This window comes from Alosa sapidissima, chromosome 15 (genome assembly GCF_018492685.1).
Source record: "Alosa sapidissima isolate fAloSap1 chromosome 15, fAloSap1.pri, whole genome shotgun sequence".
NCBI classification, from domain to species: Eukaryota; Metazoa; Chordata; class Actinopteri; order Clupeiformes; family Clupeidae; genus Alosa; species Alosa sapidissima.
Window position 1 is genome coordinate 15,076,242 of NC_055971.1, and position 18,027 is coordinate 15,094,268.

Genomic DNA, 18,027 nt, shown 5'->3' on the forward strand with positions numbered 1-18,027 from the left:
CAAGCTTGGAAGAGTTGTCAGTGTCAACACCGACTCCAGGGGCATTGTACGGGATGTAAATGTCAGGATTGCTCCAAGCTTCTGTATCCCTGAGGTGAGGCCTGCAACATCAGCACCCAAGCATCCTGTCTCCCCCATCCTTCGGTCCACACTACTTCACCGGGACGTCCGGCGACTGGTTGTCCTGCTGCCAATTTAAGAGCAGGCAGGAGGCCCAGGAAAGAAACTCTGACCACAAGTACACCATGGTTTGCGACCTTTCCAGCGGTTTCCGTGGGAAGATGGAGTGGGAGGTGTTGAGCTGAACTGTGGGCCACGCCCCTCCAGCCTGGATACACCAGCTTGAGTGCCTCTCCCAGCCTGGATACACCAGCTTGAGTGCCTCTCCCAGCCTGGATACACCAGCTTGAGTGCCTCTCCCAGCCTGGATGCACCAGCTTGAGTGCCTCTCCCAGCCTGAATGCACCAGCTTGAGTGCCTCTCCCAGCCTGAATGCACCAGGTGAAGGTGATTTACTAATCAACTGGCTTTGGAGTCACACGCACACAGAATCGCTCCAGAGCAGCAGTGGGAGCAAGCAGCATGAGAGGTGAATGAGATCTGGCGGTTTGGACTGAAACACCAACATTGTGTTGTGCAAAAACAAAGCTTTCAAGGAAGACGCAGCCGGTGAGCTCTTTGCATTTTGTTGGATGTAACTGGGCCTTGTTGTAGTTGTAGTCCATTGTTTGCAAGTCATTTTAATGGTTTGATTGTGAACTATACATGTGAATGGGTAATGGGTTGAATAAATATAGTCAAAAAATATTTCATGGTAGTTAGACACAGTTAAAACTAATGCCTTTTAAAATCATGTGAGCTGAATGCAATTAAAATGTTATGTATTTAGATGTATCTCTTAAAAGCTGTTAATTTATTGCATAGTTAAAATCATGAGGTCAAGTCAAATTCCACACTGAGAAAGTATTGCATGTGTTTTTCTGTATTTAACTTGTTTATTTAAGATATTGCTAGATAATTTGCTACTTATTTACAAGGTTTATTTCTGGGTATCGAGAATTTGAGAATTGAGAACTTAATTCTCATGTGTTTCACTGAATGTATTTATCTTGTTTTCATTTTCTAAGATGGTGTTTGTGTTTTTCACCTGGTTATTCACATTGCATCAAACTTCTAAATAAAAGAAAGAAGAAAAAGAAAGCAAAAGAGTGATGAGTGGAATCCTGTGAAGTCTTCCTGAAATTAGCTGCCTTATCAAGTGGGGAGTTTCGTACACTGAAACCTTGCAATAGTGAGGGCACTTGACATATACCATGGCAGAAACATAAAGACTAAGCAAAGAGCCCATCACCCAGGGCCCAGTTTCCCGATCACGACGGAGACACGCTCTTACGAGGGTTTTCTATGATTCATCTTACGATCGTTCGTTTGGTTTTTCCGACTGTTTCCCGAACATGCTCGTAGCGTGAACGCGCGTGCACTCCTCTTAAGATGCTCTTAAGGGGAGCTGTCCACGTTAATAGTCCTGAAATATCCTCTGATTTGACGGTGATGTCAGGTGACTGCACGTCACAGCTATAGGCCTACCATTTAAACTTCGGATCTACACATTAATTCACATCAATACGAAAATAGAAACACTTTGACATCTGCATGTAAGCATCCCACGTATAGTTATATACCACACAGAGACATAAATAATTGTAATTATTTTAAGATTAGATTGTTGCACCATGCAATAATTTTTTGCGGTGTCACTTAAGAACACGTTTGAAGATAAGAAAGAAGTCGAGTAAGAAAGAGAGGAAATGTGTAGGCTAAGATTTTTATGCAGTAGGCTACAGACTAAATGTTGCGTTCTCTGCTTTTTACCTCATAGACCTAATAAAATATAGCCTTCACTTAGCAAAGATAATGTCAAACTATTCTGGCAACGTCTCGTTTCATAACTTGATTGCATTTTTGTCCGCTTTTCATCACATTATTATGACCATTAAATGTAGCCTATTTTGCACGCTAAAATCTGATTCATCACAGGTAGGCTAAACACAATAAAGAATGGAAACATAAGTTGGATTATGTATTCTAAATTGTAATTCCTCTGTATGTCCTGTTGGTGACCTCAGTGAGAAGTACTGTATCCTAAGTATCCTAAGTTTTATTTCAGTGTCAAGTTTTATTTCAGTAAGTTTTATTTCAGTGTAAGTTTATTTTCCTTTTTCAAATTTATGTTAAGTTCTAATTGAATTAGTATATATTATTTGATTGTTATATTATTATGTCTCATTTGCATATATTTGCTATATAAATAAAGATTATTATTATTATTATTATTATTATTATTACTGTTAAGATGCTCTTAGCCGGTAACGAGTACTCTGGAGAACTCGTAGATCTACGAGTGTTTTCACGACGCTCTTAAGCTACGATGTTCTCGGGAAACAGTCGGCAAATCTTAAGACGTTCGTAAGAGGGACTTTACGACGCTCTTAGGCTTAAGATGCTTTCGGGGAACTGGGCCCAGGCCTCCCAACAGAGGTGGATATTGTGGCTTCACAAGAAAAGTATTCCCATGTATCTCTTCTGTCGGTACACTCAACACAGGCGATCAGCTAATCACTAATTAGCTAATCAATTAGATAACCAATTAGCTAATCACTAATTAGTTAATCAGCCTGTCTGAAGAGTGCTTCAAATTAGGATCAGATGGTCCACCGCAGCCTCTTAAGCAGCCTTTATAAAGCTTTATAAAGCACCTGCTTTTCCCTGACCATGTGTGTGGGTGTTGCTGGTGTGTACCTTGTGGTCCGGTTGGACCTGACGGGCCAGGGGGTCCAGGCAACGCTTGACTTCCTTTGATATTGTTGGTGATATGGATCACCTGAAGCACAAAGAAAATTAAGAACAGTAAGAACCATTATGATGATCAAGGTTGGTTAGAGTGCCCATTGGACCACATATCATACTGAGCTTGATTCACACCATACACTGTCACATGCAACAGGAAAATGGCGTTGTGGTCTTTTATGGTCAACATTACCAAATGTGTGTTTACTTCAACATGCGTAAGACACCACTTTCCTAATTTGCACTTGTCATGATGTGATCACATAAGAGCATTATTGCACAGCACTGCTAGTCATCTTTTACTCAGTTGTCTGTTAATGAAACGGCAAAGCCCCCAGACCAAATCTGACTTTCACTGTAAGTTCAATTTGGAGCCAAAATACATGTTTGCATACAATTCAGTGCCCCCTAGAGGTCAAAGGGCACCAAATTCTGTGTGTCCTCGCAATGGATCCACGAGATCCATGTACCAAGAACAACAATGCTTCGCAATGCTGTGAGCTTGATCAAGCACTCTAATAAAGGCGGAACTGGAGACATGGCGGAGCAGCCATACCAGCAATATGCTGTCTCTTTGGAGAAGAGTGTCTCGGCCTAAACCCCACCCTCTTCACTTCACTGTGGCCTACACACATTATCTCAAAGCATCTGATCCATCACCGCACCAGCTGTGTTACATTATAATAGGAAATAAACAACAGTAACTTACATCTCCTGGAGGACCAGGGGGACCAAGATCACCTTTATCCCCCTACAGTAGCACACACACGACAAATCAATCACACATACACAAACATGTACACAACCTCCTTACATTTAACATTTTAACATTTTTACGTTATTACATGATTACGAATATACAATATGAAATATAATCCATATATATATAGACTCCATGGCTAACCATGTACAATATAAACGCACAATATACAGGCACCGTACTGTATATACATCACTGTGCACACACATTTTGTCACTTGCCCACGCACACCAGTGCCAACATTTTTAAGTGACAAGCATTCGATAAACAATGGATTTTATTGAGCAGCACTGACAAAAAATAGAGCTGAATTGTAATCTCATGGCGGCGAAAGGTTTCGGCGGTAGTGTATGTGGTATATTCAAGACAATGGAAGACAATGGAATCTAAGTAATCAAATGTCGAAAGCAGTGTGCTTTCCTCTGAGTGTATGTTCTATCCTTGGACGGGTCACTCACCGGGGGCCCATCAATTCCGGGAGGGCCTGGGGGACCCGTCATGCCTCCCTCCCCCTGAGGAAACACACACACACACACACACACACACACACACAAAACAGAATGTGGTCAATACAGTTACACACACATTATTATATACACACACAACTAAAGACACACAGACACAGAAACACACACACACACACACACACACACACACACAGAGAGATTCATACTAACACTCTTACACAGACAGACATGCACACACAAATAAACCTCAAAAGAATCTCCTTTTCCTCCTTTACCGGTAAGCCATAGGCTCCTGGCGTTCCATCCTTCCCAGGTTTTCCCTGAAAAAAAAAATTCCATTCATGTACAGAAACTGAATGGGTATGCAGCATGCCATATTTTTTAATGTTTGTGTCTGTGTGTGTATGTATGTGTGTGTGTGTGTGTGTGTGTGTGTGTGTCTGTGTGTGTGTGTGTGTGTGTGTGTGTGCGTGTGTGTGTTTGTATGCGTGGTACTGTCATTACCGGAGCGCCAGGTTCTCCTTGGTCTCCTTTAACGCCCTGATATCCAGGGTCTCCCTGGAACCCCTGCAGGGGCAGAAATACATTTACATTTTACATTTACTAATTTAGCACAATGTTGTCCAAAGTGGCATTTAATAATATCATTTTTATATTATAAAACATAATCCATAGTTTCCGAAACAAACAAAATAAATAAAACATAAAACCATACTATTACCACTATTACCACACTATTCTGCTGGCACGTTGGGGTCCAGTTCGCCCTGTCAGGACTTATTTTCCCAATAATGACCAGCGTTCTATACATTATTCCTTACATAACGTAAGGTAACACACATATAATATACATAATATAATTATTGTCTCATAAAAGCACAGAGACATAACAAAAAAGGAGTGCTTAAATATTGGATGTTAGCTTGTAGACAGAGATGCTTTTATAACAGAGTTGAGATAGTATAAGAGTAGGGAAATATTATGACATGAGAGGATTTTGATGCATATGACAATTGAGTACAGGTGTTATTAACTGAAAGAGGGTTTTGATGCATATGACAATGGAGTACAGGTGTTATTAACGAAAAGTATTATAACTGCAGAGAGCTGAAGAAAAACAGAAGAGGGCCCGTCAGAGAGCCAAAGGTAAGGCAAATATCAACAGAGGTGTGATATGAGGTGTTTAACCCAGGAGAGATGATGCAACAGAGGTGTGATATGAGGTGTTTAACCCAGGAGAGATGATGCAACAGAGGTGTGATATGAGGTGTTTAACCCAGGAGAGATGATGCAACAGAGGTGTGATATGAGGTGTTTAACCCAGGAGAGATGCTGCGACAGAGGTGTGATATGAGGTGTTTAACCCCGGAGAGATGCTGCAACAGAGAGAAGTGGCCCTATAGGAGTGAGGTGTTATGGGCGTGGACGAGTTAACACACACGGTACTGTTATTACAGAAGTGTGCTAACTGTGCTATCACAGCAAAAGGGACATCTAACATCAAATAAATTAAGAAAGCGTACTTACAGGCCGTCCTGGGTAACCTTGTGGCCCAATATCTCCTGGTTCTCCCTGTGAACAATCAATGTTGTGAACTTCTGAATAAGTGTGTGTGTGTGTGTGTGTGTGCGTGTGTGTGTGTATACATTTGTGTGTGTGTGTGTGTGTGTGTGTGTTTGTGTGTATTACCTTTAGCTCTTTAGGCCCTGAAGCATAGAGCTTCACACCTTTCACACCAGGTGTACCAGGAGGTCCGTGATTACCCTGAGGAGGAACATTGAACACAGAGCAAATTTACACTGGACACATCATGTACAGAATGACCAGAACCTTACACTACCATGCTACAGATCTCATGCGATGGAGCTTAGTTCCTTTTGATGGATTGAAAGTTACATTGGAAACTGGCTACACCTATACCACAGTCCGACTCGGGTCATTTCCTGATCCCACCCACTCGCTTCCTGTCGCTTATTTCACTGTCCTATCCAATTAAAGACATTAAAAGCCCCCCCACTCCAAAATATATAACTCCAACAGCTTGGACTGGGTGATTGCAGCCCTTCACTTCCACTATGACATGCAGGTATGGGATGCATATATGAATCAATATGATGACCTGACATGCAGGTATAGGATGCATATGTGATTCTTGTGAATGGTCATGTGATCCACACTTCAGGAGTCCCCCTTACTGTCGTGTCTCGTGCAGACAAGATTTAGAGATTGAAAACGTGCTGTGTGGACGGAGAACATATTTAAAGAGAAACTTTGCCGTTTTGGCCATTTCTTTGGCCGTTTTCTCACGTTTTTGCTCACAGGTTTCTCTGCAGAGCTCCCTCTACAGCTTCAGAGTATATGATTTACGACACTCCTCAATCGGTCAGTCTGCCGTTTTCCTCTTTCCCTGTTCCTCCGACAACAGTTTACTCGCTTTCTGCTTCTTTTCGCTGGCTCTGCCATGACGAATGTCTGAGAAACTCTAGCCGGTGCCTGGCGTGTACTGTATGTGTGTAGTGCAGTAAAGCGTTACATCACGAGGTAGCAAGCTAAGGCTGCGAGACTTTCTGTCTCTGAGGCCGTTGGCCCTCCAGCCCAAAGTTGCAAGGGTGCGGTGTGACCAATTGAAGCATATAGTGTAGTGTGAGTTACTATGTCGTATGTGACTGAAGAAAAATGACACAGGTTTACTCAGGTTGAGTTAATTTGTGTGGAGGCCATTTTCCCAGAAGACCAGAGAGAAACAGAACTGACCTTTTCACCTTTCCGTCCAGGAGTCCCAGTGCTGCGGCCCTCCAGACCCTGGAAATGACACGACTCTTGTCAGATGGATGTCAGATTTAAACACACACATTTGCGTATACACACACACACACACACACACACACACACACACACACACACACAATCAGACAGGAATACAGAGAATGGAATTACCTTCTCACCAGGTAGCCCTGGAAAACCAGGTTTCCCCTGCATAGCATTGGAAGGGTGGGGAGATATAGAGAGAAGAGCATCAAGGTGGAAAACAAATGGAGAGACACACATTACTAGTGAGAAGAGATAAATCAGATCAAATACTGTATTTTGGAAGACGGAGGGAAAGAGAACTCACAGGGTTTCCAAGGGGACCCATTGGCCCTGGGGGCCCTGGTGGTCCTGCTGACCCTGGCGCACCCTGAAACAACCAATCAGATTCTCAATTCTGAAACAACCAATCAGACACTTAATTCTGAAACAATCAATCAGACACTCACTTCTGCTTAAAACAAACAGTAACGTGCTTAGATATGATACCTCAAAAACATGCAATGTGTGCATCGCCCAAACTAGTAAATCAGTACCCATATACAGCCATTGGGATTTTGATTTCCTGTTTAAATGAATCACATGCTGACATCCTGTCTATCAGTGTAGCGTGCACCATACAGCTGGCATGTCTGTATAGTCTGTAGTGATGCTGTTATTAGGAGCAAAGGAATGTGAACCTGTGTGTGTGTGTGTGTGTGTGTGTGTGTGTGTGTGTGTGTGTGTGTGTGTGTGAGAGAGTGAGAGAGAGAGAGAGAGAGAGAGAGAGAGAGAGAGATTCTCACTGGCTCTCCATCTGGTCCAGGAAAGCCCCGCCGTCCTTTCACTTCTAGTGGGTAGTCAGAGTAGTATGTGTCACCCTGTGGATCAACAATATACATTATATACATGCACTGATGCTGATCCATCCACGTGTACGTACATGCACGCTGGAGAACTGACATTTGTTCTTGCTGCCATGTTGCGCATCACACACACATACACACATAACACACACACACACACACACACACACACACACACACACACACACACACACACACACACACACACAGACAAACACAAACCTTCATTCCTGGTAGTCCTGGCTGACCCTATGAGAAAGAGAGGAGAGGATGAGCACAGGATGAGAATGAGAAAGAGTCTGTGTGATGTCAGCAAGTCTACTGGTCATGTGTGCACCTACTGGGAATCCGTCTCTTCCGGGAAGCCCGGGCGGTCCTGGGAATCCCCTGTCACCCTAAAAATGAGTTCAGTTAGATTAGACATAAAACAGGTTTACACTTAAGAATGAATAGTTTTGTAGAGGTATCATATCACACCATAAACATAATGATGTACGTGTATGTGTGTGTGTGTGTGTGTGTGTGTGTGTGTGTGTGTGTGTGTGTGTGTGTATGTGTGTGTGTGTCTGTATGTGTCTGTATGTGTGTGAGATAGAGCATTTGTTTACTCTAAAGTACCTTAGTGCCGTTGCATCCTGGGATACCTTGTTGTCCCATTGGCCCCTCATTTCCAGGGATACCCTAAAACAATGTAGGAGCCAATTATGCTAATATGTTCAAAATGAACCTCATTAATCACCAGCTGCATGTATGGTATAAGAAACATGCAAGCACACACTGTCAGTAAGGCATACACTACCAGTCAAAAGTTTGGCGTCACTTAGAAATTTCCATTCCACTCCATTATAGACAGAATACCACCTGATATCAGTTGCATTGTTTTTTTTTTAAAACAGGGCAGCAATTTTCAGATTACATGTGCTGAAATAATTGCAAAAGGTTATCCAATGTTTTCTCAGTTAGCCTTTTAAAATTATATCAGATTAGTAAACAGAATGTGCCTTTGGAACATTGGATGAATGGTTGCTGATAATGCGCGTGTAGATATTGCATTAACGATCAGACATTTCTTTCTACAACAGTTGAGAACCCTTTTGGAATTATGTAAGCATGGAGTGGAAACTGCTGCCCTGATAAAAAAAAAACAATGCAATTGATCTCAGCTAGTATTCTGTCTATAATGGAGTGGATGGAAATGTCTTAGTGACCGCAAACTTTTGACCGATAGTGTACAGTATATGAACACAGTCCCAGCCTCTCGCATGCATGAGTTAGATTTGAAAGAGCCTCACTGGTTGTCCCGGTGGTCCTGAGAATCCTGGCTTTCCTGACAGACCCTGGAGTCAGCATGGCAAAGACATTATGAACACATGCACACAAAACACTGACACTTACATAAGACACACAAACTATATGTGCATGGCAACACCATGACACATACTAAAAGACCAAAATACATGCATACATTCAAAAGACATTCAAAGGTGCCCAACGTAAATACAGTATGTACACAAAGGTACAGACACACAAACACACTAACAGAGACACCATACCCGTGATCCTTTGGGTCCAGGGAATCCAGGGTAACCCCTTTCCCCCTGTAGAGGAGAGAAAGCTCTGTAAAAAGGGTAATTCCTCCAAAGGGTGAAATAAATACAAATACATGACATACATACGTGTGAATTGATGGGAAGAAGGGACTAAAACCAAACTAAACTCATTTACTGTCAGAACTGTGGTGGCAGTTAGAATTTGCTGACCAGAAAAAAACTACCAGGTAGTCAAATGTGAAGAGATGTACAGTAAACAGGACAACAGCACAACTGTGCCATATATGGTACTCAATCAGATACAAATGATGTTAATAGCATATACTCTCACATGTGTACTGTAATTGTAAACAGGACTCCAATGCCACACTGACCAATGATAAGGAAAGTCTCATCTCATCTCAACGATATACTTGAACTACAAGTATATCGTTCTTCATGTACTGTTCTCATGTCGTGATGGTTATAGTTTATGTGTGGACGTTGTTATTCATATTAGCTAGAACAATACTCCTTTGTCGTTATCATTATAGTTATTGTTCTTGGTGTGAATGGCCCTTTAGAACTGTGTTTGTTAACCTCCTCATGCTTGAGTTCGGCAAGGTTGTAGGTGGCGGGAAGCTAGCAAGGTGGGGACTCTGCAATGGCCGAGACCTCTCCGGTGAATCACATACAACCAGTGTTAAATTCTGATCTATTTATCTACTTTTTTAACTTCGGCCTGACGCAGCCCACTTTGTGTCTGACTTCGCTATGGACACAGTGCACATGCACTGTCGGCAAAATACGCTGTCAAACTCACACCCTATGTGTGCACTGAATGGGATTGTGTCATCATGGAAAAGTTTTGGACTTCAGGTGTAATTTCAGTTTGAACTATATATGAGAGCACATTATTTGCTCTCTCTCTCTCACACACACACACACACACACACACACACACACACACACACAGACAAATATAAAAATACCTTAGGGCCTCTTGGTCCTGAAGAGCCTTCATTTCCTGGGTAACCCATTATTCCAGGAAGACCTTGATAGCCAGGATACCCCACATCACCCTAGGAGACAGAAGGAGGGAGAGTGGAGAGGGGAAGGAGAGACCATAAAGGTGAGGTCCATTATTCTGGGGAAAGGTGGTAGCTTATATGAGCTCAAGAGCCAATCAACACACACCCCTCCCTGATCCTGAAGCGTTGTGCAGACTTCCTGAGTTTGTTGAGCATAAATTGAACAAACAGTTACCAGGTATTATTAGGACTATTAGGAGCAATTTGCTAAATTTGACAAAGACGGCACTGGATTATAATCACAACTGCACCTTTAATAAGACTAGAGACACAGATTAGAAAGGTACAGGTGTCCTACTTCTACAACCCCAATTCCAAAAAAGTTGTGTAAAATGCAAATAAAAACAGAATGTGATAATCAGCAAATCTCGTAAGGCAAGGCAAGGCAAGTTTTGTTTGATTTGTTAAGCACCCAATGTGCTTAACAAATCATGAAAAAATGGCACATATTAACATAACTAAAGTAATTAAAACGAAACAAAGCAATAATAATAAATAATTTAAAAAATAGGGACGGTTTGCAGGAGGTATAATTAAAACAAGTGCAAGTATTAAAATACAAAATACAGAACATGGGTGCAAAAGTGGGTTAGTGAAAGGCATCTGCAAATAGTTTGGTTTTTAATCTGGATTTAAAAATGGAGATTGTGGGAGAGGTCTTGATAGACTCTAGAGGGAGGCGGTTCCATAGACGGGCCACATAGCAGCTGAAAGCTGCTTCACCCTGCTTCGTGCGGACAGTGGGTTGAACTAATTGCTGTTGTTCCACCGATCTAAGAGCTCTAGAGGGACTATGCTTTTTGACCATATCGGCTAAATACAGAGGTCCTTGGCCATTAAGTGATTTAAAAACAAACAGAAGAGTTTTAAAATCAATGATGTAGGTCACAAGCAGCCAGTGTAGTAATTTTAAAACTGGTGCAATGTGATCTGTCTTAGTTCTAGTCAGTAACCTTGCAGCTGCAATTGCAATTGCAATTGTTTTTTGGGGAGGCCTGTAAAGAGACCATTACAATATTCCACCCTGCTTGAAATGAAGGCATGAATAAGCATTTCTTGATCTCCTGGTGATATGAAGTTTTTTAGTTTTGCGATATTTTTGAAATGATAAAATGCTGATTTTGTGATTGCCTTCATGTGACTACTGAAACTTAGGTCACTGTCATTGATGACAAATGATTTTTCACTGTGTCTGCTGCCTTAAAACCTTTTGTGCCCAGTAGAGCAGCAGTCTTGAGTATTTGCTCCTTTTTTTCCAAAAATTATAACTTCAGTCTCATCGGTGCTCAATTTACGGAGTTTCTATGACATCCAGTTAGTAACTCGTAAACTCATATTTAGCTGCTAAAAGAACATAGACAACATATCAACAAATTGAAAATACAAGCATGATAAAGAACATCTTACAACTAATTAGGTTAACTGACACCATTAAAAAGAGCATCCCAGAGAAGCTCTTTTTATTACAGAGGCTATTGTGAGATGTTCCAAAAAACAATACAATGTTTCTCCTTCAACAGTTGATGTGTTGTCTTTGAACTATTCTCAATTGAATATAGGGTTAACATGATTTGTAAATCATAGCACTCTGTTTTTATTCACATTTTACACAGCGTCCCAGCGTTTTTGGTATTGGTGTTGTATTGTGGCTTTCATCAGAGGGATAAGAGATCCTAACATTTGCAGCGGTAAAGATTAAGATTGGTGTGTCATGTCAGTGTTTGGGATCATCTCATCTTTACAGGTCATATTTTCTTTGGGTGATAGCAGAGGAAACGTGTGAGAGTGTGGAACAGAGCTGAATCGCCTACATATCTCACTTTGAGATGTTATTTCTCAGTCAAATTCCTACATAGACAAAAGGGCAAGAATAGTGCATGTAAACACACACTCACACACACACACACACACACAGGAACAGGTGCATGACTGGTGACTGTTTTCATGGGCAGCAGCGTGACTTGGCTCATCAGATAGCTGGTGACACTTAGCGTCCGCTGCACCTGGGTGGCCGCCCATCTGACAGGCATCTCTTGGTGCCCGCCGGACCACACAGACGGGGTTGGGGGACACCCACATCAGATGCAACTCGTGCACCGAGGTCTGGGTCATGGTCACACCTTAAAAAACATCTATTTTTTAGACTAAATAAAATATACACATTATCCTTTTTTTTATTTAAAAAACTGGTCTTTTAAAATGGACATTACAACTTGCACATTTCAGTAGGTCTTCCCTCACTCCAAACCCCTGGCCCTGATGAAGGGCACCACAGTGTGGTTCAATTAAACCCATTACCCCCCACATGCAAACGGTCACACAGCTAACATAGGCTCATTCTATTAAAACAGTGTTCTAGAATATTGAGGATTGCATTCAGTATCTTCACAGTGGTTATCCACTAATGCCATGATTTCTAAAGGCTAATGCCCACTCGCGGTGTCTAACGCGTGTCAAGTGACGCCAAAGTTTAGAACTCCATTATTTTAATGGAGTAAAGCCCACTGGTGGCATGTGACGCGTGTTGACACTGAAGTTTAGACAATTGATGTCTTGAGCGTCAACTCCATAGACGTGAATGTCGCCGCCAGTGGGAGCTCCGTGGGCTAGAGGCTGAAATGGGCCACGGCTATTCAGGGAGGATTCAGATGGGGTTTGAATCAGTCAGCCAGCACAGTAGATGGAAATCATGTTAAAACATCAACCGAGTGAACCTTGCACTCGTAGAGCAGGTGACTTTTGACCAATCAGCTACGTACCTCCCATAACTCGAAAGAGAGGAGTTTAAATGCGTCAATGCCTCTCAAATCCACCTTTGTACAGTAAGCAAAGCTTTGAAGGACACTAAAATCAAAGTAAACAGTACACTGAAAGAATCATCATGGCTCCATCTTTGTGTTCATGTGTTGTTAGATGACACAGTCTCTCGTTTCTTTTCAGACTATCCACAACCAGCTGGGCAGGACATGTGGTTTAGTCAAGCCCTGCACAGTACCTTTGAAAGTATGCTAAGTATGTAAGTATGCATATCCATACTGGTGGATAAGTGAATGCAACAAAGAGTAGCTATAAGGAAAAACCTCCCTGATTATGATCAGGCATGAAAACGGGTCAGGGGTGAAAAAGGTGAGAAGGGCGCGCAAAGTGGGAAATGGCCGTTTCATAGCAAAACAGGCGCGAGTGACATTGTTGCCAATAGTGCATAGCTTCCATGGAGTATGAAGTTGCCTAAAACCAGAGATTTATGAAGAAAACAAACTACAAAATGACTAATTTTTACACAAAAATACTTATTATTTCTTCTTTTTGGCTTGGGCCTAAGTGTGAAGGGGCCCACTTGTGCTGTTTGGCAACATGCTTCAGCCTGGCCCTCCTATCCTCCTCAGTAATCTACATGAGTTTTCTTTCTTTCTTTCTTTATTTCTTTGTGCCTGAAGTTATCAGACATTTCATAGGCCTAAAGGACACTTAGAACTATTAGAATAAGTCTGAATATTTGTTGGACCAAACCAGGTAATAAATAAACTTGGGTAGGGTAGGGTAGGCTTTAATTTGTAAAATTGGTTTGAAATGTTTTAACCTGCAGCTAGGCTACTTACAGATTGTGGCATTGTGATTGTGTGTCAGGCCACTGAGCGTTTCTTAAAAGATGGCATTACCATGTCAAACACTGTTTTTGTCTCTGAACTCGACAAAACGCACCAGCCCAGTTTAGGAGCATTTAAATCAACTATTTAGTTATTCACATTAGCCTTTGCTATACTGAAAAAGTATGCCTATTTGCTTCACCTTTTCGATCTAGATGGCTCAAACTGCACGTATTCTTCATCAAATGAACTTGTTATGTCTATATTTCTGTTCAATATCGCTAAATTTAACAACAGCCTATGCTACGTTGCTACACCAATCTCAACGTCTTTTTCTGACAGAAGTTGAACGTTTCAACTAGCCCACCTGTGACATCAATAAGCATCTCTCCTCGCCGGGCTCACATTCCAGCTGACATTTCAGACACATCTGTAGTTACACAGACAGGGAGGCTATTCCAGCGCAAGCATTCTGTTCGTGTTGCATCCGCGCCAAAATTTAGCTTCCGCTGTTTAAATAGGCTAAATGCATAGGGCCTGCATTCACATAATCGTTGCTGGATCAGACAAGTTTTTTTAATTGGGCTCTTGTCTTACAACGCATCAAGATGCGTTCGCGTCTGCGCGTGATTTGTAAACTCAGTTGTAACCCCATACCCCCCCTACAATATTTAGGAAGAGGTGTCTTTATTCCTTACACCCCTACCGGCACTAACATGTTTAACTCCCATGGATTTGACTATCATTGCTATTTGGACGACACTCAACTTTACCTATCTTTCCCACCTGAGGACTCTAGCGTTTCCCATAGGATTTCTGCATGCCTTAAGGATATTTGAGTCTGGATGAAATATCAGCACCTTCAGCTTAATCTCTCAAAAACTGAGCTTCTGGTGTTTCCTGCTAAAACAGCTATTCCCCAACAGATTGACATCCAGCTTGACTCATCTTCACTGACCCAAACTAGATCGGCACATACTGTAACTTGGGCGTCGTAATTGATGACCGACTTAATTTCTCTGAGCATGTAGCCTCAATTGCAAAATCATGCAAACATCAGTGTTGTAGTCAAGTCACTATGCCTCGAGTCCGAGTCCAGGTTCGAGTCCCCAATGTTCAAGTCCGAGTCAAGTCCAAGTCATTAAAAAAAAATTCCAAGTCAAGTCCGAGTCGAGTCACTGTTGATCCACGTCGAGTCCCTATTGACAGAGACTTTCTAATGTGGAGACACAGCACTCAAAAATACTCGATAGAAATGTATGGGGCTAGTTTGTCACGCCAATATGGCCGTTGTCTACACATATCCCACCCCTTCCTCGGCAAAACGTCGACATACATTGAGCCAATCATGTGGTGTGATGTGAATACATTGAGCCAATCATATGGTGTGTTGTGAAGACATCGTGCCAATCATGTGTTGTGATTTCGCCGCTGGAGCAAGATTGGTGTGGTGAAGCCTTATGGATGCCCGACGAGTGCCCAAAAAGCGTTGTCAAATGGCCGCCGAGTGGAGGGACTTGCCTAAAAGGACTTTGCTATTGATCAAGTCGAGTCCAAGTCCAGCACTAAAGTAAACATAGCCTACATGTCGTTCCATTTTTTCCCATTGCAGATGAAATCCTTAAAAGCAAAACGGACAATCCTCTGTCTCCAAGCAGGGGTGCCATCACTTGTGTGAAAGTAGTATTGCCAAATTTCTTGCCAAACCCAATGTGTTGTATTTATTATATCGGAGAGAATACCATACCATAGCCATACCATAGCCTATAGGCCTACTCATAATAAATGAGCAATCCACATCCCAATCACACAGGCCATTAAGTCACATTATGCTGTTACTGACTGCTGTAGGCAGTGTTGTAGAAGTTCATACTTCACAAGAGCTAGATGGACGTTGGAGTAGGCCTATTTTGTAAGAGGTAGTGTGGATCATAAAAGGGCCTCCCCCAGGCATTTTTTTTTTAAATTCTGGCTGTTAAATAGCCTACACAATTTTAGCGCAGTTTGGGAGGGACAGAAACAGAGCAGGGCCCGTCTTGGTAGCTTCTTTCTGACTCCCGTGACGTGAACACTGGCTACCTGCAACTGCATAATGTTACCACTTCACTGACACTATGGAGACATACAGTATTTCACGTCAACAATGGAGATGAAAACTAGCTTTCGGTTAACGGAGATGCAGATAAGCTACCTAATAAATGTCTTTGCGCAACAGGCCACATTCTACGTTCATTTCATGAGTGAAATAAATTTGCTACGATATTTATCTGTTAGAGTAGAAATAGAACAAGTTGCTTTTTTCTTTTTTTGTGCAGTGGATTAGGCTATCAAATAGCTCGTTTGAACAGTAACAGTAATCCACTTCATTCGTGGTTTTAAAACAAAAATCTAAAGGGGTGACAAGACTTTTGTCAGGGACTGTAACCGTCCACTGCGGTCTTCTGATGAGCGTCTGTTGTTTCGACCAGCCATAAACGCTAGGTCAAATTCAAAACTCTTTTCCTCAGTGGTTCCTTTGTGGTGGAATGAGTTGCCCAGTGCTCTCCGTCCCTGTGATAGTTTTGGATCTTTCAAGAGGGGTCTAAAGGCATATCTGTTCAACATGCACTTAGTTTATTAAGCATTTCTTATGCTTTATGGTTTGTATATTATAGTATTTATTTATTTTCATTAGGCTATTGATTGAATTGACATTGTTGTTTTATTATTGCTGTTCTCCTTGGTGTAGTCTTACCAACCTTTTAGTTTGTTTACTGTTAAATTTACCTATTGTATTGTTGTTATTGGTATGGCGCTTTGGACAAAAGCATCTGTTAAATACCGTAACCATAACCATAACCATAACATTATTTTATCCAGTACTCTGTCTGCTCTTTTTCTCAGAAGGTAGTTACTGAGGCTTGAATGTTCAATTAGAAGTTGCCTTGGATTTAATGTATTTGTGAGTCATCATAGGTGAGCAAGTCCACAGGCACAGCTGCAGTTTTCTAAATGACCACTAGAGGGCACCAGAGTTTGAAAGTTCTGATTGAGCAAAGGCTGAATCTGAGTGTCCACACTCATGGACTCATGGCATTCCCACTAAATCCGTGAGGGCTTAGACCTGTCCCATTAACAAATCGTCAAGTGCATGAAGGCTCTCACAGGCATTTTGTGCCCTCTATGTACATGTTTCGTAACACTTTTCTGCACACTATATCTACAGGGGCGGTCCCCGTTCATAGCACTGGGATATGAAACACAGGGTTACCCACAGAGGGAGCGCAGAATTTTTAAAAAGCACAATAAAAAACTACCATAAATTATTTATGGAAATATTTTTATATTTTATATATTTTTTTTGGTGTTGTGATATGTCACATTTCTGTTCATGGCATTTTGAGCCTGTACCATCTCAGGTCAGGGCTTAGACCTTAGTTGGGGGAACCAATGAACTTCAACAAAATAATAGGACTAAGGAAGAGAATCATCATCATCATCATCATCAGCATCATCGTCATCATCATCATCATCATCATCATCATGTCTCATTTCAGTTATGGGTCTTCAGGGCTTCCCGCAGAAAATTTGTTAGTTAAGGTGGTAGGGTGGGGTTTGCTGTCAGCCGGGAGAACTATACTCTTATTCCGGCGTAATAATCACAATGATATCACGCAGCACCTGAAAATAGTCCCCATAGGCTATAACTCACAACGTTCCTTGATTATTACGCCGGAATGAGATTATAGTTCCATGTCAAATCAGCCTAGAAAATCGGCATGTTTCCTTTTCCGTTAGTCTTATTACGCTTTCTAACTTTAGAAGAGAAGAGAAGTTTTAAATAGAAAAATTACCTAATGCTAATGGGGCTAGATGCTAATGGTCTAATCCGATTCAATGATCTATGCTAGGCTGGAGCTAAAAGTGGTATCGCCAGACTCAGAGAACGGCTGGATGAACTGGAGAAAGGTAAAACTCAATTGTTTAACTTGAGAGGAGATAGAAAATTAACATATTTCCCCAAATGGTGGCGTATCCCTGCTCAATAAACCACTATGTTAAGTACTATTTGCAAGGGGAGCTTAGGAGTTTCTCAGACATTCGTCATGGCAGA

General features: G+C 41.8%; 1 protein-coding gene across 1 annotated transcript in view; it reads right to left on the minus strand.

Annotated features, from left to right (window-relative positions):
• col4a3 (collagen, type IV, alpha 3) overlaps window positions 1–18,027 on the minus strand; it is a 53,312-nt gene that overhangs the window by 19,866 nt on the left and 15,419 nt on the right. The window contains exons 3-19 of the mRNA XM_042064320.1: window positions 10,249–10,338; window positions 9,281–9,325; window positions 9,020–9,064; window positions 8,346–8,408; window positions 8,069–8,122; window positions 7,950–7,976; window positions 7,668–7,742; window positions 7,190–7,252; window positions 7,012–7,047; window positions 6,829–6,876; window positions 5,764–5,838; window positions 5,602–5,646; window positions 4,579–4,641; window positions 4,350–4,394; window positions 4,066–4,119; window positions 3,557–3,598; window positions 2,800–2,881 (exon numbers count right to left, since the gene is read on the minus strand). Coding sequence (XP_041920254.1) covers window positions 2,800–2,881; window positions 3,557–3,598; window positions 4,066–4,119; window positions 4,350–4,394; window positions 4,579–4,641; window positions 5,602–5,646; window positions 5,764–5,838; window positions 6,829–6,876; window positions 7,012–7,047; window positions 7,190–7,252; window positions 7,668–7,742; window positions 7,950–7,976; window positions 8,069–8,122; window positions 8,346–8,408; window positions 9,020–9,064; window positions 9,281–9,325; window positions 10,249–10,338 — 952 coding nt within the window. The remainder of the gene's footprint in view (window positions 1–2,799; window positions 2,882–3,556; window positions 3,599–4,065; window positions 4,120–4,349; window positions 4,395–4,578; window positions 4,642–5,601; window positions 5,647–5,763; window positions 5,839–6,828; window positions 6,877–7,011; window positions 7,048–7,189; window positions 7,253–7,667; window positions 7,743–7,949; window positions 7,977–8,068; window positions 8,123–8,345; window positions 8,409–9,019; window positions 9,065–9,280; window positions 9,326–10,248; window positions 10,339–18,027) is intronic.